Source organism: Dromaius novaehollandiae, chromosome 2, assembly GCF_036370855.1.
Source record: "Dromaius novaehollandiae isolate bDroNov1 chromosome 2, bDroNov1.hap1, whole genome shotgun sequence".
Classification (NCBI taxonomy): domain Eukaryota; kingdom Metazoa; phylum Chordata; class Aves; order Casuariiformes; family Dromaiidae; genus Dromaius; species Dromaius novaehollandiae.
In genome coordinates this window covers 58411944-58433649 of record NC_088099.1, presented here as the reverse complement: position 1 = coordinate 58433649, position 21706 = coordinate 58411944, and the positions used below count along the sequence as shown (strand labels likewise).

The 21706-nt window shown below is 39.5% G+C and overlaps 1 protein-coding gene across 10 annotated transcripts in view; it reads right to left on the bottom strand.

The window, feature by feature from the left end:
* Positions 1–21706, bottom strand: part of HECW1 (HECT, C2 and WW domain containing E3 ubiquitin protein ligase 1) — a 272955-nt gene that overhangs the window by 161034 nt on the left and 90215 nt on the right. For all 10 annotated transcript variants that reach the window (XM_064506615.1, XM_064506619.1, XM_064506616.1 and 7 more), the window contains one exon: positions 7108–7215. In XM_064506615.1, the coding sequence (XP_064362685.1) occupies positions 7108–7215 (108 nt within the window). The remainder of the gene's footprint in view (positions 1–7107; positions 7216–21706) is intronic.

Here is a 21706-nt window from a genome sequence, read left to right as displayed (position 1 = left end):
TGAAAAGTAACAAAGAACAGACCATGGGTAAAACCATGATGCCTCCAGATGCCCCGAAGTTCAGATTAGATCTGAAGTTTTGGTTTAAATCCTACTGTAACTTCCTGATCATTCGCTCCAGATTTAAGAGATGCTCAGTCTCTGATGCTCTGATACAACGGCTATGCTTGTTTAGAGTTATGTGTCTGGGACATTAAGCTGTGGTCCCTGTGTTTGGAAACTAAACCTTAGGGAAGAAAGCTTTGCTCTGACTTTGGCTTGCCTAGGATCAGGCATTATTGCTCTTTTAAAGCTTTTCAGCTCATCTTGAAAGAGCTCCCTGAAGTTTCTACTGCCAGCACATCAGAGGTCTCACTGCAACCTCAGCTTTGCGTAACAAAGATTTTATAATTTTAGGTACTGCTATGAAAAGCAGAGAGCAGGTAGTGTGGGGTCCAGCCAGGCTGTCCCAGCATGATGTCACCATGCACACATGCTGCCTACCAAGCACACACTTCTCTGTGGAAGAACAAACCAACAAACAGCACTGATCTCCACAGTGCAAACAAAACATGTCCAAGTGTCAAAACAAGCTGTGGAAAGGGAAAGAAAAAGACAAGTCTGTTTTGCAGACAAGTCTCACATATAAGCTACCACAGTGCAATGATGCAGGAAGCTGAGAAATAGCTGTGTGATGCCTTCTGTGGATTGACCTATGCTTTCATGCACGGTAGGTTGCTGGCTGCAATCTTGCCACAAAAAGACTTTGTAAGAGAAAAACCACCAGGAAAGGAAACAATGGCAAAGATTAGAGGGCCAATTAAAGGATCCAAAATAAAGGGTTCTTGAGGAACTGCAACAGCTCTTAACTGGGAAATGCCTGCATTCAGGCCCACACTGTTCTCCTCTTCCCAAAGCTAAGCCCAGTTCCAAGGTGAATATTAAACCTGTATAGGACAATTGGGCTGAGAAAAAAGGAGGAATTTAAAAGTGTCAAGTGTGCACGTGGAGAAGATGACAACCAAAGAGCATCACTAAAACTAGTACGTGTGCAAAGAGATAAAGAGAGGGAACCTCGAAACCTCTAAGGACTTGGGAAAAACACCGACAGTACATGTGCCTTTTTGTGCATAGGTCTCTACTGCTTATCTGTTTTTTCTCTGATGCCTTTAAGCATTTTGTTAAATAGTTTTTATACTGTTGATACTTTTGTGTTGCAGCAGCTGCTACCATTTCTGGACTCTTGAAAGTTAAATTCATGAAGAATATTCTACTTCACTCAAAGGCAAGGAAAGATGCACTTGTGATGGCTTTATCTCAGTTTTCTCCCCTCAAACATTCTTTGCTCAGTGAAGATGTATGTGATTTAAGAGAAGGGGGGGGGGGGAAATGAAAACTGAGACAGGAAACTATTTTAGGATGTTGGACTTGTCAACAGCCTGCCCAGAAAAAGGAAAAATTTGCAAGGACTCCAGCTTCATTAAAGCTTTTGTTGATATGAACCCCACCTCATTTATTTGGAAACCTTTGCAACTACGTCTATCAAGTATCTGCACTTTGAAAATGGCCTTTAAATCAGCTTAGTAATGCAAAGGATAGATTTTCTAGAGGGTGCCCCCAAATGAGGCATTACTGCGTATCAGTTTTGGGGATGTTTCTGTTTGCACTCTATAAACATGCACATATATGGCTTATATTAACATGAACTATGACATATGGTTCATTTGCTACCAGTCTTTCCAGCAAGTGTACTGCCTTGTTTAGTTGCATGATTTCTTTAACATTCTTTCCCTGCTAGTTCTCCAGGTCAACAGGAATAAATTATTATTTCTGCTATTTGCAAGGCCTGTCACATGCCTTTGCTATTAATAAAAATGCAGCAGCAACAACAGGAACAAACTTAAACAAAACAACTGCATGCTCAGCTCATAAGCTTCCATGTGAAACTGCTATACGGATGACTGGTTACACTTGTAAAATGTTTTCTTAGTTATCACACAGTATGATCTACAGAATGCCTAGTAGTTTGAGAGGTCCCAAGTATTTCTCTACCTTCAATGCAATTTTGAATCATGTAAAAACTTTTCTTATCTTTTTAGGGAGGTGCTAGTTTGACAGTGTGCTTATTAGGAAGATGCTGCATCATACCTCAGTGAAATGGTCTACTGCACTCTCTCTGTATTTGCTGCATAAGCTGAAAAACTATGCCAGAAATTCCAATGAAGCAGAGCATGTTTACTTTCCTAGAAAACCTGTTACAGGCTGGTTCTTTCACTGCAGTGCCCTCCAAGCTTTAACAGAGACAAAGTATACATCCCTAGTGGCATGTAACCTCTCTTCCCTCCTCCTTCCTCCCCCCAAACTCCAGCCATTTCATGTTTACAGTGGATGGTTACTGTTTATCACTGGCTGTCATAAAACCCAAATTGCTGGACTTCTGCAGAAGTACAAAACTGGCCACAGTGTGACATTGCCTCTGCAGCTATTAAGGCTTTTTATATGCTGAGCATTAACAGGAGATGCATTCTGTTCTGCCTGCATTCATGCGGCAATTTGGAAGCAATTCCCTCTCTTGCTCACACCAATTACATATCTGTCTAGCAACATTATATTGCAAGTTTGTGATATGCAAAGTAGAAAGGCATATGCCTCTCTGGGAAAAATATTAATCCCTTTCAAGGTGAATAAATAGAAGCCTATAAAGCAAACATGAACTTTATATGGCCATTGTATCAGATAATGCTTTAATGGTATATATTAACAAATTGTCTTTCTGTTTTGAAAAGTAGCAGGACTGTCTAGGTTGTCTAAGCCAGACTATCAGCAAATTCAAAAGCAGCACATGTTTCATCCAAATACCCCAAAATGTAGAAACCTGTACCAAAAAGAGAAAGATGCTTTGCACTGCACGCTACCAATTTCTTAACTTACCATAATTTTAAATAGCTGAAAAAGTAACCACTAATGACATAGACTAGGCAATGCCCTGAGAATATTGTGAAGGTATAACTTAAACAGAGAAGCACCTGAAATTGCAGAATTTCAGTTTCATAAAAGTACAAGCAGTGTAGTTTATACAAAAAATGGTTTCAATTTCTTCCCATACTTTCCTTTGTGTCTTCTACTCCCGACACTTCTATAGATCCCTCACAATATTGCTATAGTTTCTTCTGCCCATAGCAACAAGATGTGCACTATTTCGGTCCAGTGGAGTCCTTCAAGTTGATGGGTTTTGCTAGTAATTATCATTAATAACTCTATTAGCAGATTTCTGCTGTGATCATCTACCACCATGAGGAAAATAACCTCCAGCAATTTTTGCCTTTACTTACTCCTATTCCAGGTTCCAGACCTTTGCATGCAAACCAGTACCCACATGCAAGGACTAGATGTCAGTTTTCTGTTCCATATCTAAACAGTGCTTCTCTGTACCATGACTGCAGGCTACGTAGCTAGAATATTGTATTTCATTTTCCTGTTAATTTCTAAAACTGATGGAAAGAAAGGATAACTGCATTGGGAAACATTAAGGATTTTGAACAAAACGCCTATAGATTCAAAATACAGAAAATGGTAACGAGTATGTATTTACTTGATTTCACTCCTAAAGTTTCTTCTTTTTTTGTATTGATAGGGATTTTACTGTTGCGGATGCACCAAACTTTAATACCTGTGATGATTTTTTCAAGTTTACTTATATACCTCTTCAATAAGAAATTATTCAAAAATGTCTTTTAAGCTCTTTGCTGCAAGTGGCTAGCTGGTAACAGGAAAAGGGTGATTTCCTTGCATGTGATACAGAAATACCTGGTGGGGAGTCCTAAAGTCTAACTCTTGGCAAAAGAAACACTTTTCAACTTCTGAGTTTGGACAGGAGGACCTCAATGGTCCCCTTAAGCATATTTTACCTTAGACAATAACACTACCAAAAATGTTTAACCTTTATAAATTTCAAGAATATGTACTGAAATCTGTCTTCCTGGGGTGCAATCTTGGGAACTTTACATTTTCTACATAAGACTGATTCTTCATTTGGCCATATCGTGATTTCACCTTTATCCTTTCTCTCCTGCCAGCTGTGATGGGCCAAACACTGCAGTGTGTAACATAACCTCTTCTGAAGCACTATGCAATTGGTACATTTCCAATATTGAGTAATATTTGGTGAACGGATACCAAGGCACAGGTGTCTACAAACAAAAGCAAAAAAAAAGAAAAAAAAAAAAGCAAGCAGTAATGAAGGGATGCCTTTGCAAGTGAGCTACTCTTGTTTTATAGAGAATTAATACCACAATCAGTGAGATTCCAATCAATTGCAAGGTAGGGAAGTATAATACAATGCATAGAAAAACAATACGGATACCCTGAAAAATGAATCTACCTACTATAATCCTTGATCAATAGTAAATAAAAAGGCTACCTGGCTCAGGAAGTGCCTGAGATACAGATTAACAGAAATGGAGAAAACTCCAGCGGGAAGAGTCACTAATGCCTGCTTATCTTTTATATGTTACCCCAAGCCTCCTTTATCGGCCATTTTTGGAGACAGGGTCAGGTAAACCTTTGACCACTGAACACGCTCTCGTTCTGTCCTCAGGTTCTCTCAGTAACCTTTTGAAATAATGAACAAACTGCAAAAGTTCTGCAGTGAATGACAAGAAAAAGAAAATGGATCTTAGATGAGTTTGATTGTAATGACCAGCATCTGTTTGATTCCTGTAAACGTCACTGCATTGTGTGCTATGCAAACATAAAAGGAAGGAAGGTGCAATATCTGTCCAAAAAACAGAAGTCTGAGGAAGGTGTTTTACAATGTTTCTTTAGAGAGAAAACACACAAGGTTTTTGAACACTGCAGCTTTTAACGTAATGTTTAATCAACTACAAAGCTTGCGTAATTTCACATATAATTCTCAGCAATGAGCAGGTACCCTCAAACACGTGTTTAGACATAATGAATTACATCAATATTTTTTCACTACTTCAACTTCACACTCAATAGTCAAGCAACTCTAAGGTTATGCATATGTACTGTTATTTCCTACTCCTTACTTGTTTTTCTGCTCTTTTAAATCTGGACATGGCAATGACTTGAGAGTGTTGGTACAGAGTCTCAGGGCTCAGATTCACAACCAAATGATGTCAGCATAACAAGTTACTGCTCTTTAATAGATAGGCAGCAACAGATCAAATGTAGGCTGTCCAGTGACAACATAATACAATTTAGTTTAAAGCATCAGTGAGGGATCATTAAGCTAAGTTGCATTTTTTTACAATAGGGCAAGTGAAGAGCGTACATACTATCAGTTAACAACAGCTACCATGTCTTGGCTAACGTGGGCAACCTATTAAGCTGTCATAATTCACTGTGCAGTTAAGCCCTTAATGAAGTGTGGGCTACCTAAAGAGGCTTTCTCCCTTCTCACTCACATTGCCTCCACCTTTTTTTGTTATGGATTGGACAAGAAAGCAACTGGCAACCCAGTTCCACTTCCACCTTTCCTCAGTACACTGAGGTAACAAGGCCTCTTCAAAACCTGCTTCTGGGATATTACCTCTCCTCTCCCACATTTTTTTTTTTAAACAGAAGAAAGCATTATCAGTCTCAGATTGGTAACAGCAGCTCAAAGAAGCAGCTGTAAACAAAAGCCTTTGCCTCAAAGGTTAGATCCCACTGTGTATATTTGCTCCAAAATCGGAATAACTATAATTGAAGTTCTTAATATTAAAAAATTGCCCCCAAATGCACATCTTAAAACACAGGATGAAAAACCAGACATCTCTGCAGTTCCTGTTAATTCCTTAGAACAATGTTCTCCGTTTAATTTAACACGGAAAATTACAGAATATTAACAATAGTTTCCCACTGCAAAGTCATAACTAGTTTCTAGGACTGAATATCTGCAAAACTTCTGCATGTAGCAGAATACATTCCTGCTGATACCACATGCTTGAGGGCAAAGTCAGAGGTAAATCTAATCAAGTATAATTCATATCCTTTCTAATTCCTTTGAAATTTAGGTTATATCAAAGATTCCCTTGATTGCCCTCAAATTCAGACAATCTGAGACCAATACCACCCCTGACTTTCATGCAGTTTATATCTGCTTACACAGCACTTCTGAATTTTAGCCCAGCAGGCTAACGGAGATCATTGGAAAACTTCAGTAGAATTGAAAATTTGAAATTTTTGTATGTTAGACTTCTTTACACTTAACTCCTTCTTAAACACAGCTCTTTCACCACCGATGTTTTGCTATAGACCTCAGTCCAGTCTCATGAATTCCCTATTTCTGTTATCCAAAGAAGAGCGCATGTTTACTTTGGGGAAATTGGAGGTCATAAATTCCATTCCCACTGGCACATGGTGACTATTTTAAAAGAGGAAGGACACGAAGGCTCATGCTCACTTTGGACAGGGATGTTGGACAAGTGAGTCTGGAAATACTGTTAACTTGATGTACAGTAGATACATAGGCATATAGTACTTTGCATAAGAGAATCAGTATTTGCATATCTTGCTTATGATGGTGCAGGGGTTGTAGAAAACAGTTACACTACATGGCTTCAGATTCCCTGGGCAATATATGAATACGAGGAGAAAGTCCTTTGAAATCAGTGTAGCTATATCAAAGTATGCCAAACCTGTAGTTACAGCAATCTAGATAAAGATTAGAACTATACCCTTTTTGGTCTCTGAATCCACCCCGAATCTGGAGGAAGCTGGACCCACCATGACATTTTCTTTACAATTAAGACTCAGCATGACTCTTCCTGGAGTAAATTATGTCCCCAAGTTCAGTTTTTTTAAACTACTATAATTAAAGTTAATGCAGCTCATTGCTAACAATATAGTCCCAATAGTCAATAGCTTTAATACGTGCTTACAGCAGTATTTTAAAAAAAGTAAATAATTCAATATCTACAAAATGTATGTGCTGGTAGAAACTGTGGTTTACTACTCCATAACACTTAAGTTACTCCTAACGCATTCAAAGTTTTTGATAATATTCTTAGCCTTTCCTAAAGGACATACTCAGCATGAGAATATTTTAAGAATAACTTGTGCAGTTCACTTCTCTTTCTGCAGTGCTGAATTGTGCTGTAGTAGGACTGGAAAAATACTTACGCTCTACAAAGTAAGAGCTGGCATCAATCTTCCAGATGATCTGACCACGGTGAGAGCCGTTGACGCCACGGTTCTTGTAGTCCAAAAAGTTTTCAGACAAGACCTCATCTACAAACAAAGAAAATAGTCTCATCAACTGCCTGTTAAGACAACACGCATAGCAGAGAGCCAGCCTAAAAATATGCCTTTGGCTCCACAGAACATACTATAGCTGCTAGACAGCTTGGCACCACATGTTGAGAAATTAGCTTTTTCCACTCATTTCTATTTTAAATAAATACAGCACTTAAAATTACAGCTTTTCTTGAATGTAATTAAGAATATATATATCCCTGCAAAACTCTCAAAAATTAAAACATCTGGTCTAGCACAGATCAATCCCTACCTAATTAAAAAATAATCATTTAGCTGGAAGAGAGAATGAGAGCAAAAAAATAATCTCCCTTTCCACCAATTCTTCCCTTAAAAAACATGGAGAATAGATATGTTTAGGCACCTGTACTACACTGACTGTTGTCCTAACAGATATGTTTATTTCTTGTAGTACACAGTGAAAGATATTTATGTTGGAAGAAGAATTCCACAAACTGGGTCCCTTCACAGAAAGCACACAAACAGCTCCCAGCCTTTAAATCCAAATGACTGATAGTGAAATGATGTCCACTCTCAGCATTTTGAGAGACCTAGCAGCTGTCAGACTACTAAATTGATTTTTGGAGAAGTCTGTATCAATGAGTAATTTGCAGAAAGCTGCTGAAAGCTTTGAGGTTGAGGGCTGAGAAAGCAATTTTCTTGCATGCAAAGGGCTGTGGGTAAATAAAAGAAGGCTGGGCAGTAAGTATGAAGAGTGGCCTTCTGATTGTCCACATAACTACATTTTTAGTTTGTTTCCAGGTTTCATTTTAGACTGCCCCAATGAGCTCTTTCCCAGACAAACCTGCAAGGCCTCTGCAGCACAGATGTGAGCAAACACATCCTTCCTGGCCCCAGGCCAAGGGACTGCTCCCTGACCCTCATTTATCCAACAGCGTAGAAAAACTTGCCACAGCCCTCAGCGCCACACTCATTTACTTATGAGCTTACACTACCTTTTGAACAAAAAGGTACATGTTGCCACCATACCATGCCAGTACTTGTGGTTTTGAGCATCAATAAATAGAAACAGTGCAGCAAAAATAAAATAGACGTTTACCTATTGTTAGAGGGGAACAGGGCTCATGGGCATTGGCCTGTGACACGCTTAAGTGGTTGTGAACTCACAGGCTGAAGCAATGACCCGGGATGGGCTGTGCCGCTTCTCCCTGCCTCGGCCTCATTATTCAAGCTTCAAGGGAATGAAATGGATTTCACATCAGTGAACTATCAAAGCATTTTGCAAAGTGAAAGGCGAGCAACCTCCTGGATTTTTACTTTCAGCAATAAAGACAGCTTTACATTTAACAGAGATTGTACAAATACATTTTAACCAAGTCAGCCTTGTTGCCAAGAGCCCTGGGTGGTTGCTGAAATTCTGCTCTGAAGACAATGATACTATATTATTGGTCACAGTAAAAGCTAGCAAAAAGCTCAAACCACTAAATCCTAGATTACAATATATTAACTATAAACACTGTGTGAATCACTTGCTCCATTATCTCATGGGTCAATGAGGAAACAAAAGAGACACCAGAGAACCAGGGACATTGTGTCTGAGCATGCATTTACACTGTGACAAACTGGAGAGTGGTGCAGATAGGCCAGAACTAGCTCTGAACACGCTGCTTGCGGAGTGGCACACAGTAGTGCAGGGACATCAAATCAGTTCCCAGAGCTAACATGGTGAAAGGCCTCCAGTTCCAGAGCTCATAATGCTATGCTACCCCTAACAGGGTGTATCTCACCGTGCTTCATGGCACATTACGGGCATATCTGCGGCAGAAATGATCACCAGACACAAGACAAATAAGCAAAAAGGAACAAACATATAAGCAGAGAGGTCCATATCAATAGTCAGGTCTATCTGTCACGGAAAGTGTGCCAAGATTCCAGTTCTGCTGCAGAAACCTCATGCAGTTTTTGGGAGACATTCTCTTTGACTGCGGAGATGCCTGCATATCCCCCTCCCAAATGAAGGCACAGGTACAGCAGGCTACAGGCCTCAGTTCAGCAATTATGGGATTGTCACACAAAACTGAGTGTGGCACTTTCCACTGTTCTGTGACTTACTGTTGAGCTTAAATGAGTTTTCAAGGTGGAAATTTGGTCATCAAAAGAACAGAGCAGTTGATTCAAGCCACCTAATTCGATGGAGTGCCAGGTGTCTGCAAGTCCCGGTCAGAGTGCGCTCAGGTTTTCATCACAGTAGGTCCAAAGAACAGGTGTTTTTTCCAGCAGAAGTAAAGAAATAGGAAGGAATAAAGGCATGTGAGGTTTTGAACAGATTTATCTACCATGCCTATAAACACGGAAAAAATAAATAGGAGAAGCTAATTTGTTGATGGATTAAGGTACTGCAGAATCCAAGCAAATATCTGTGTTGTAACTCAGCAAAAGTTAATCTCTCTCTCAGGGCGTTGCTAAATGATATACAAAGGAAAAAGGCAAGAAAACCAAAGAGCAACATATTTATTAAATATAAATGCATATATATATATGAAGGTTAAACCGAGATTAGACTTCTAATTGGAAGGAAACTAAACTTTCAGTGAAAGAAAAAAGCAGCAGGCGGATACCAATGTTATTCCTTTGGTTTTCCATAGTTGTGCTCTCAAAGGAGGAATATAAGTGGGCTACCAACACTAAACTCTTTGGTGCCATTCTCTTGAGAGATTTACAAAGGAAATCCTTTTAAAGAGGTCATTAATGATTGCAATGGATAATTATAAATGGCAATGCTATCTACAATACATTTTCCCTTTGCTGACTGGCTAATTGTCAGTAATTATTTCACTAGCTGGGTTTTATCCCCTTTATAGTAGTGGAAATTTTTCAGCACATTCACATACTATATTTCTACAGTAACCCTTCAAAAGTAAAATCCTTTGGTACGATTTCTATTCTTCACCTATATTTTATAGTTGGTTTTGCTTTCTTTTAAAAGTAAAATTATATATTAAAAAGGCCAGAAAAGTACACATCTTTCCTAAGAGCTTTAGCTTACTAATGGCTATTTCAGTAAAGCACCATCATGGATACAGACTATCCAAAATTAGGAGCACTATTTCTACATCATTCTATGGAAGCAGAAACTCTCTTATGTACATGATTAGATTTAAACTTGTGAATTGACCCTTTTGCTTTGGCAGGGAAAACACTATACTTAAAGGTGAGCCTATATTAAGCTGTTATGCTGAGCTGGAGCCTGGGAACCCTGACCAACCCCCTCACCCCAACAGGGCAAAGAGAATGTTCTCAGTTTAGACACACTGCTCTCCAGTTTCATCACACATTGAATTTATTTGTCATATTTAGCCTCTGTAAAATGCTGGAGATGCTCTAATTTCTGCCATGCTGTTAAGGGTAATTACTGTTTCTCAAGATACATTGTTTATAGAATACTGTGCTTGCTTGAAGAGGTTTAGCTGAGCTAAACTGAGTGGCTTTGTTTAGGAAAGAGCAGGCATTTGAGGCCACAGTATAGTGATACTCGAGATCCCAGAATCAGATGAAAAATGCTGTGTTCATGCATATTATTTGTTCAGGCCAGCTGGCACATACACTGGATCAGTTATTGCCTGTCTTCCCACAGCTGGCACAATGGCAGCACGAACTCTGCATCACACACTCCTTAATTTGACAGAAATGTGAGCATGTGCACATACCCCAACCAAATGACATTTGTAGTGCAGCCTGAGCCAGTAGAGATGACTGCATAAAGCCCTTTCCTCCTTTTTGTAGGAAAGAGGCAGGAAACACGGAAAATCAAGCCGGGAAAGGGACTGCTCTGCATTTGCCTGTTCAATGTGTGGAATGAATGGAGGAAAGGGAAAAGCAGGTCTGTCTACAGTCATAAACTGACAGGTGAGAATAAAGGAAAGAACAAGCTGTTCCCACCAAGTAACATTTACACACCATCTCTTGCCATAGAGAAGAGAAAGTGGTGAACAAAAGGACGGTATCCAAAGCAAAAGGTCAGCTAACAAAGCATGTTTTGACAGGGAAAGGATGGACACAGACACACACTTATTCATACACATGCAATTTACAGACAGTGGCCACTTACGGCATACAGGTTCAGGCAGTAGAAAAGATGTCTTAACATGAATTTACAGCTCCCCACAATATGCAGATCACCGCAAGCAGAAGCTATGGAGCCTTTAAGCATCACCTTCCAAAGCTATCCATTTATGTATGTCACAAGAAAGAAAACAATGTCTTTGGGCTGTTTCTTTTAGCTCTTATAAAATGAAGGAACTTGTCGACAGAAGCTTAAATGTTCAGAACAAGAATGAGACAAACTTGCAATTAATACAAGTAAAACATGCATACAAATGTCATGACTTAGAAATCCATTGCGCAGGGTCTTCTCACAGCCAGAAGCAACCGCTGTCTCTTTTGAAAAGCTAGGTATCACCTCTTTCCAAAGACATATAACTTATTTTTATTCCACCAGAAGTGTGAGATATCAGGGATTTTAAGGCCAGACAAATTTTAGCTCTAGAAAAGCACATGCAGGTCCAAAAGGGAAACCTTCCTTTTTTAGTTTTTTTAAAGGATATATTTTTGGAAGGTGAAAGATAAAAAAGAAATACTTCCTGGCAGGGAAAAAAACCAGCATTCGTTAAAACCGTTAAGGCGGCTGGAATGTATGAGTACGTCCTAGCAACCTGCTTTAGTTGGCAGGTGATAGAATTCCAGGCATGCTCTTTCCTGAACAGGGGCATTATAGATGTAGCACATTAACAGAGAAAATTGCACAGGTATATCACCTCTTCCTATGCGAAACACACAGCTGTTTAGCACGCTATATTTATAGACCAACACTCATGCCACAGCTAAGTGAAGAGATGATATGGTATGTTTAAGAGAGAGAGGATACGTGCAAGATAAAACAAATGTTACTTCGTATTTCTACTGAGAACTCCTGTAATGAAGGAACTGACCTTTAAAAAAAATGTTGCACATTAATTCCCCAAGGTAAATAGTGAAATGCTTAGCTTCACCTCTACACAAAATGAAGAACAGTTAATGCTGCTCCCTTTCATACATTTCAACCAGCAGCTAATGGCTTTTGACATTTTTCCAATGAAGCATTGTAACACATCTCTCTCCCCTTTATTTTGAAATGAGATTAACCTTTAAACCAGCTCTCTGGGCAGCTGGCAATCCCCACTGCTGTTCCTGGATAGTCCGAGTTTTGGCCTACTTGACCGAAGCGAAACACTTTGCAGTAACACCATCAGAACCGAGGCCTCATTTCCCCAGGTGGAAAACAGTGGAGCTAAAGTAGAAAGCTGCCAAACGGTGGAGCGGTTGGGATGTGCTATCCTTTTAACATCAGCTGGTTCTGGTGGTGGACACCAGGGTCGCCCTGGTGGCTGAGCCAGCGGGGAGCTGAGCTGACACAGGTTGTTTCCCAGCTCCCCTGTGGCCCCGCACGCAGACAGGCAGGCTGGCGCCCCCAGGCCCCTGCAGGCCCAGCGGGCAAGAGGGAAGGAGGCTGCACACCCACGGAGCTGGGCCAGGGCAGGGGCTGAGACAGCCAGGCTGCCCACACCGCGCCGGGCTCAGGCTGGACAGGGGAGGTGATGACGAGTGAGCAAGGTGCTGGACAGCCGGGTACGTGAGAAAAAGCTACAGGGACCAAGGCATGCTGGAAGCGAATCTTTTGCGAGTGGTTTGAACCAGCAGCAATTTTGACAGACAGCTTGTCCTCACCAAAGACCTACAGCACAGCCTGCCTCTTACTACTAAAAATATTCTGCACTGTCACTTCCATGCTGAGAGATCCCAGCATACTTCACAAGAGCTATATGCAGACAGATAAAGAACCATCACTACCAGAAAAAAGCTATCTTTCAGACGAAAGACAGTAACCAATTGACGAAAAGCATGCTGTTCTTCAGAGGAATTAGGAAAAACATTGATAAAGGCCACCCATCAAAAAGATCTGTAAAAAAATGTTATGGAACTTGAAGCACTGTCAGCAGACACTGAACAGACAAAACCCCAGCATTTGAAAGCTTGCCTGAAAACCCCACAGAGAAACAAACAGATAGTCAATATAGCTTTCTGAGAAGGACTGATATAATACAAATTACAAATAGCAGAGTGACCCTTTTGGTCAGTTTGGCTTTACTTAAGAGGGAGAGATGAAAAAACAACCCCCCTATCCTCCCAAACAGCATCTTGCTGACAAATATAATCCGCCTATCTTTCCACATTCTCCAAGAATAATAAGGTAACTACAGAATTTAGAATAACATGAGCTATATTCAAAGAAACAAATATTTAACATGAGATAGGAATGGCACATCAGAAAGGTTCCTGAACTTGGTACACTATCCCAATCTCTTACTCATCATTAACTTGATTTAGCGCCATGTATTACAACACTTGCTTTCTATAAACTTAATGTAATTATTGCATAAAAATAGAACCTATGCTTTATGCCTTGATCCCTTATGGATAAGAAATGCTGTACTGCTGAAATTACAGAAGGATTTATAGTCCTTAGTTGAACAAATTTGCTTTAGCTTGAAATTTACAAGTGCTTGTGGTCAATATGTATGTCTGTACTATAATGACATATGAATATAGTTAGCAGAATGCTTTTAAAAATCATTTTCTGTACAAATTGGCCTAGCTCTGGTTGATCTGTTTTGCAATTTACATGGTAAGCTGTAGGAAAGGGATGCTGCAAAGCATGGAACATCAATAAAATAAAATTACTTTTTGCAAGATAATACAAACGTAAGCCATGGATAAGCTTTCTATTTCTTCTCTTAGTGCCTAGTTCAGCATTCAAAGAAGAACATAAAAGGATGACAACAGCTTCTACAATTTACAAGTGCAGAATGGTAACAAGCCGTATCATGTTATGCCAGTGGTTCCTTTCTGCAACCCATTAACATTGCAAAACGTAGTCCTTGGAAATCATGCTACCAAAGAGTTATATAATAGAAGTGGTCTGCGTTCTGTACTAGATGAGCTGTTAGTAAGAAATGTATACAGAAGAATGATACCAGTTCCTTGCTTACAAAGACACAACAGTAGAAATCTATAAATAATGACTATCATTATAGGAGTCAATAGGAATGTTTCCACTGGCTTCTATGAACTATGGATCCAGCTCTAATGTGAATCAGAACTTCACTATGTTAATTCACTTGCCAATTTCTGCTGCCTTTTTTATGTAAGGCATGAATGCAACACTGCTTTGGTAGGTACAAAGTTTGTGCAAAACTCATCTGGAAGGAATTGCTGCATTTATTTCAAACTACTCATTGCCTTATTCACAAATCACAGCATCTCTGGTGAAGGTACATTCTAATCATTATAAGTCACAAAAGGATAACAAATGCACTGCAGTTTACAGTAAGCATCTATCCTCCCAAAGTTTCTTACAGAAAAAAATTTTGGAGAACAGGAGTCTAATCTTTCAAAGGCACCGAAAACTCAGTCCCTGATGTAAGAGCTAATTATGTACCTGAAGTACATGAACAGCTCCATTTTAATCCCTCGGAACCTATCCAGTTAAAGAGCAGCAAGTTGAGAGGGAGAAAACATGAACAATGAGTGGAGAAGAGCAACAAGACAATGATGCGGCAAGAGAAAGATCTGAGGAAAGTTGAAGTAGGAAGATGAAAGAGCATAAAATGTAATTAAGTGAAGAAAATCAAGTCGACAAAATTGCAACAGTTCTTAGTCACCAAGGACAGAAGGCACTGTCCTAAAGAAAGCCACTTCAGGTATATCTAAAGACAGGCATGGTAAGTTTAAAACCTGAACCCTCTGATCTGAGGTAGAATGAATTGCTCATAAAACCTAAAAGAACACCGCTGTCCACTCCCCAAATTAAGGGGTTACAACCTTCAGCAAACCACAATTCTTTCTGAGCATCAGATTACCTCCAGAGCCATATGTGACATTATCTTTTGCTTCCACAATCTCAATGGCCTCCAAATTATTGCTGAGAGATATCATTCTGAAATTGCATGACTCTAATATCAAAAGTAAAAAGGAACACAAAACTGTCAACTCCTTATTAAATCTTTGGAGTGATGTGCCTATGGGTTTTCAGAAGGCTCTGAATGCACTATGCATCCCATTCTTCCTCACTGTCCTGCCCTCCTTGCTTTGTACTTGATCTAATCTTGCTGAGAGTCTGACCTCTGTCACTTGAGGGACTTCCCTCTCCTTCCCTGCCACAGTGAGGCCTGCAGCCAGAAGTGGAGCTTATGGCAATGGGCCCTCTTTTTCAGTGATATTCCTGTGGTGTTTGTGACTGACTCCAGCACAATCCATCAATCTTTCAGTGCTCTCCAGTAACCCACAAACCATCTGCTGAAGAGGAGGAGAAAGTGAGGAAGGCAAAGAGCTGAGCTGGGGCTCAGCAATACCAGTTTCAGTGGGCTAAAAGGCCCACAGCAGACTTTAGACTGCAGTAGTACTGGTGCCTAGGCATGCTGGTGTCATTCGGCTCTGCATATCCTTAGAAGTGTAGTACTTCCATGGTATCCAAAGAGCTCTCATTGCTATCTTGGGTATGCCTATCTCAGCTATAGATTTCTGATTTAGAGCTCCCATACTTCCAGACTTGTTCTCATCACTGTAGCACATGGAACACATCTGTTTTTTTTTTCAGCACAGCTACAGCTGTACTCTAGCTATGCATTATACAAACTTCTCTACAATTAGTGACATTCAGCTTGCATGGCGAACTAAAGACGAGAAGGAGGAATCCAAACAAAGATGATCATGACTGCCTCAGTGCATGCTGAAAACAGAAGCTATGCAATGTTTGGTAGAGTATAACAAAGAAGAGTGTTTTTTGTTTGTTTGGTTTTTTTTTTGTTTGTTTGTTTCTTTAATAATGCCTGGTCCAAAGTTCTTGCAGTCAGTGGGAACATTTCCATTGATTACGGTGGAATTTAGAAAATAAGGATTAGGAAAAAACAGAACACTCATGAAATTTGCTAGAGGATATTAAAAGAAAAGATGCTGCAAGCCCAAGGCAGTATGAAGACATGATGTAAAGGGACATAGGAAGATTTGAAATCTGAACAGGAATGACAGTCCAGGGTAACAATGGTCATTAAATAACAAGGGGGAATTGGTTTGAAGTACTTGAAAAATAGGCCTGTAACAATGTTGAAAGAGGTAACAACAGCCAGCAAATTAGACAGGAGTTTGCAATCTGACACAGCAGGAAGAAAGAAAAAAAAAAAAAAAAGAAAAAAAAGGCCACCCTCAACTCGGGTGTGTATGCTGAAGCACCATGGTGCAAAGAATCTCTTGAGAATCTAGTGTGATTTATTTGGAAAATAGTATTCAATTATAAGCTTATTACAAAGTGGGAGACCTTTAGTGAAGAAAAAATGTCTGTAGGGCTAGAGAGATCAATTCATGAGAAAAAATTAAGAAAGCTAAATGCTTACACAGTGATTACAGTAGTTGTGAAAGGCAGCATGAGAATATTCAAATGTTCTAAACACTGAGTAGTGAGAAGAATGACTCTGTTTGGTTTAGGAAACTAAGAGGAAAAGAAAAACATATGCTGAACCTTCAAAAAAAAAAACATGTGGGTAGCTTGACAACCTACACAGAATGCATTTCCTGTGTTAAGCTTTATCCTGCCGAGAGTTGTGTGTGTTGTCCACTGTTTAGACTGTGGACCACCAGGCAATGGTCTGAACTTGCTGTGTGGCTTAAGCTTTTTTGCAGAACCAAAGCCATAACTTGGCTTTTGGATCACCAATATGCCCCACTGACTAAGTTCTTCAGAAATATTTTAACAGCTGACCATTATTGACTTCATCATCAGTCTGGTCTATATAGCTATATGGTCCCTTCTTCCACAGCATAGAAGCAGTTTTATATCAGCATAAAGACCCTGGAGTTCACAGAGAAGGCAGGAGGCTGGTATACTCCTTGCCTGCATTATTTCCTTCTCTTGACATTCAGCATGACAGCTGAAGTGGAATACCCTTTTCCTCCAGTTCACCTGGAAAGAGTTTCACAATACCATGGCTATTATTGCATGGAGAAACACTAAATGAAAATAGGCATCTTCTGTCACCCAGTAAACATGTCTCTACTCCATACTTAAGCTATAAAAAGGAAAAGAGCTGGCAGCCTACTGGCTACTTTGCCATGACTTTCCTAAAAGGCTGTGAAGCACAATACCACTGCACGATTCCCTTTACAGGAGCTTTTTGGTCCATTGCTACTAACTCTGCTAACAATACACAAACAACAGATGTGAACCTTGGAAGCACTGAAAGAGAACGGGTCAGAAGCTATATGTGTAGGAAATATTTAAAGGCCCTTGCATTTAAGTGTTTACTGTATTTGTAAGGGGTGAAACTGAAGCAAAAGCTGTGTCAGTGTCACACTAAGGTTGGGTCTGGAAATGGCCTATCCTGATTTTATTTGGCTAAAGAAGTCTACCAAACACAGAACTAAGAAATGCAAAAGAGAGACCCAGCCTGATAATGAGAAGCGACTCTCACCAGATCCAAGAGCTCCCATGGGAACGTGAGCCAGATGGGAACAAAGAACTGGTATTGCTGCAGTAATGCATCTGCCAAGACGTGATAGCTAATATCTCCTCTGTTCAGCATTTGTGTAGGCCCTCTATTGTTTCTATGACAGGTTTGCTCCCCTAACACTTTTTGTTCCTAAAATAAACAGTGCTGTGCTTTGTGAAAGCTGTCTGGCCACTAGGCACCTCTGTTATTGTTTTACAGAGAGTGCAGAATTGCAGGTGTTGAACAAAACTTAACTTGCTGAGGTGATCACAGCCACAGCCTCAAACCTCAGCGTGGAGCGAGACTCAACTACAAAGCCATTTTACAAGGAAGAGACCTAAGACCAGAGCGGGATTCTCTTCCAAAGACCATAAAAGGATCAGAAAAACAGGTAACTCCAGAATATAAATTCCTAACATCAATAAATTCATCATCCTCTAGGCAGGCACATTATGCAGAGTTGTATTTTACAGATGGTTATATCTGAGGTGGAGAAACCAGGCCAAATGCAGAGATAGAGCCAAAGTCAGGGATGAGAACTACAAATCAGGCTCCCACAATTCCTAGCCTTATATGCATAGTGCCATTGCTAACATTTTCTGTCTCTGCTGGCCAAGTGTGATACATTTTCTGCCTGTATGTAGTAGACGTATGGTAAAATAGCTGTACAAACAAGTTCTGATCCAACTCTTATTGCAGGAAAAATATGTGCATCTTTCCATTTGCTTCAAAGGGCAATACAATAACACTGGGCCCTCTAAGCCTAAAATCTATCTGAAAAATATTTAAGTGTTTGACAATCATAGGCTTTTAAAAGTGACATTTGTCAGATTATGGCAAGAATTGCCTTTTTGGCAAAAAAATAAAATCAAAGGCTAGAACAGAAGAAAAACATACTGTTTCAAACCTAAAATTTAGTCACTACGATATTCTTTCTTACACCAATCTGAGAAGAAACACTGTCAAAAACAAATATAGACAAGAAACTGGACCCTAAAGGATTTGTGTATGAAGAAAATTTTATTAATTAGCCTTTAATAATGTTTTGCTTTTACCATAAGGAAATACTAAAAGAAAAAAAGCCTGTTGTATATTGGTAAGAAGAGCATAATGTTAGTACTGATGAATTCTTAGCATCAGTGTGCACAGACACCCGACCAAAAGATTCTTTCAAAGTCTAGCTTAAGCATTTCTCATTAGCTACTCTACATCAGATATGGAGATGATGACAGAAGTGAAATCTAGTAGCAGCTAAAATGCTACTGCAGTAATTATAAGATAGCTCTTTATCTACAGGCAGCTGCCAGCAGTCCATATTAATTTATCTAAAAGGCTTCACACTGTAGCAAATAGTAACAGTAAATGAGATAAGAGAGAAAGAGAAAACTGAGATGACAACTGCAAATATTCCATTTGTCATACAGCAGCCACTAAACAACAGTGCTATTAAAACATAAATACACTATCATTATTCATAACTTTATTTTTGGTTTCAACTTTTTTTTTAATGTGCATTTTCTTTACAGGTATCTTCTATGCAAAAAAACCCTTAAATTCCAGAGATTTTTAAATAGCAACAGAGATGTGTAATCAGGTTAAAATTTCTCAGAGAACTCTTTTTGGGTGTTTACGTATGTTTTTGACTGTGAAAACTTTTCTGAAAGAAGGCTAATATTCATAACACTATAGTTCTCTTGAAGGAAGGCAACAACTCATCTCAGGTAAGTAGTTAAAGAATTTAGATATTTTCACTGCATAGCTTAGAGCTGATGCACACATAGTATATACCAGCAGGGAAAGTTAGAACATCTTTAGCTCCAGCTTAGCAGCAACAGAATGTAATTCCTGTTCCTGAAGGCAGAAGATGTCTTAAACAGCTAGAGGGCTTCTTCAAATACTCATAGTTTTTGTTGTCTTACCATTGCCAATCTTAAAATGCATTGAAGCAATAGAGCCCATATTTCAACAGAGTGCACATTTATTACTTGCCCTTCAATTAAGGAGGCTTTCTATGTCCCTTCGATAAAATCAGGCAGGTGTGTATGGGCGTTTTCATGCAGCTACTGGGTGGGCATACTTAATACTGTTTTTTGGCCTAAGATACATGGCCATCATTCTTTTGCGCTGTTTTACATGAGCTCATCTGACTGCCTAGTCCATCTGCTGAGACCATAAGCAAGTTTACTCTGATACCAGTTCTAAATCCAGCTTTAACCAGCTTCTGTAAATAACTGTTTCATGGCTGGTCATCCTTATGAATCTCCAAACAGACTGAAGTTGAAGGGGAGGAAAACAGCAGATACCTACATTTTTGACAAAAAACTGTGGCACTCCTATTCATTGGCCTTGCTTCAATGAGGAGCAAGCTGAGAGGATTTCCATACATGGAGGACTCCTTTAATCCTCCTTCATACTACTTTAACCTTTGAATAGCATCCCCAAATGGCATATGGTTTCTCTATCTGAGTATGTATGATCTACCCCATTTTTGCTCCTCTTCTTCTGGAAACCTTTTATACCAGATGTATTTCTCCAGTCTTGAGACCTCCTTATTTTGAAGTCTGCAGTTGATTGGTATCATCAACATTTTAGTGATGGCAGTACTGGTGAGAGCAGATTTAATTTTATGTATTTCAAAACCAGCACTCTCCTAAGATTATTTGGAGATACTTCCTAGAATACTACAATGGTAATGATCAAACTGCTGTCAGGTGCGAACTGTCTTTTGTTCTGCTTTTCTATAGCCCCATCCTGGGACTACCAGGAGCTCCCATAAGACAAATAACAAAAAATAAGAATAATGCTCCCGCACTGAGTTCTACATTAAATCAACAGCACACTGCCTGATCCCCCAAGGACACAATTTCTCAATGTTCTCATGACTCACCATAATATTAAAGTGCTACATTGCTACATTTAAGTCTTTTAGCTCAACTTTCACAAACCCAGTCATAAAAAAAAGATCTGGCTGTAGCCCTGGCTTCTGAGACAAACATTAAAATGACTGGCAGCAATGAAACAGTTAACAGTGCTGCCATGTAAGTGGTAATAAGAGGCCTCAACACTAATCCCTTATTGAGCAGACTGGGAAAAGCTCATACTTTCTTTGGTTCTCTTGTTCCAGTCTGGCTGGCTGCTAATTCAAAACATAGACCTATATCAGTTTACATTGTGAAGGTCACATCCACAAGGCCAGGGACATTTCCTCCTTAAACAGGAACATAGGCTCAGGAAATCTGCACAAATGCAAGGAGAAATCTAACCCATTCAAATGTCTGGATCTCCTAACTCTTACAGATTTATTTTGTCATAAATGTTGAAAATTTTATAACTTTTTTACTATTACTTATTTAATAGGTGCTGAAACTGCTGGAGAAGAAAAAAATGTGTAATTATATAGTTGTAACTTACTAATACTACAAAGGTAATTATCTGTGCCACAAATATGGCCTTTACCATTCTAGATTTCACAATTAGAGATTTGGAATACATTTCCAGCATTATTATGTTTTAAAGACATATAGGATGCATCTACATTAGTGTTTTATTGAAGGTCAGGAGCACGGTTTTTGTAATGAATCTTCCAGTGGTCCTCACTTTCGTTCACATCGTGTGGTAATCTTGAGGCACAACAACTACTAAAAGGGCATTCAGTCTGCCAGACTGAAACTGCGCTAAAGTAAAACTCTCTGAAATGCATACAGCAGCGGTGTACAGTTCTCAACATCAACTCTTTGTTGCTACAGATCTGCTCCTATTGCTTCCCTTGGTTCCCCCTACCTCATCAAGTAGATACAGTCATAGTGCCAGTCATCTGCCTAGACACGGTGTTTTCTGCATCAAACCAATACCAATAACACTGTGTCAAGTGATCTTCACAGAGTCTCTCATCTTCTTTAATGGAGTCAAAACACCAAAACTCACCTTAT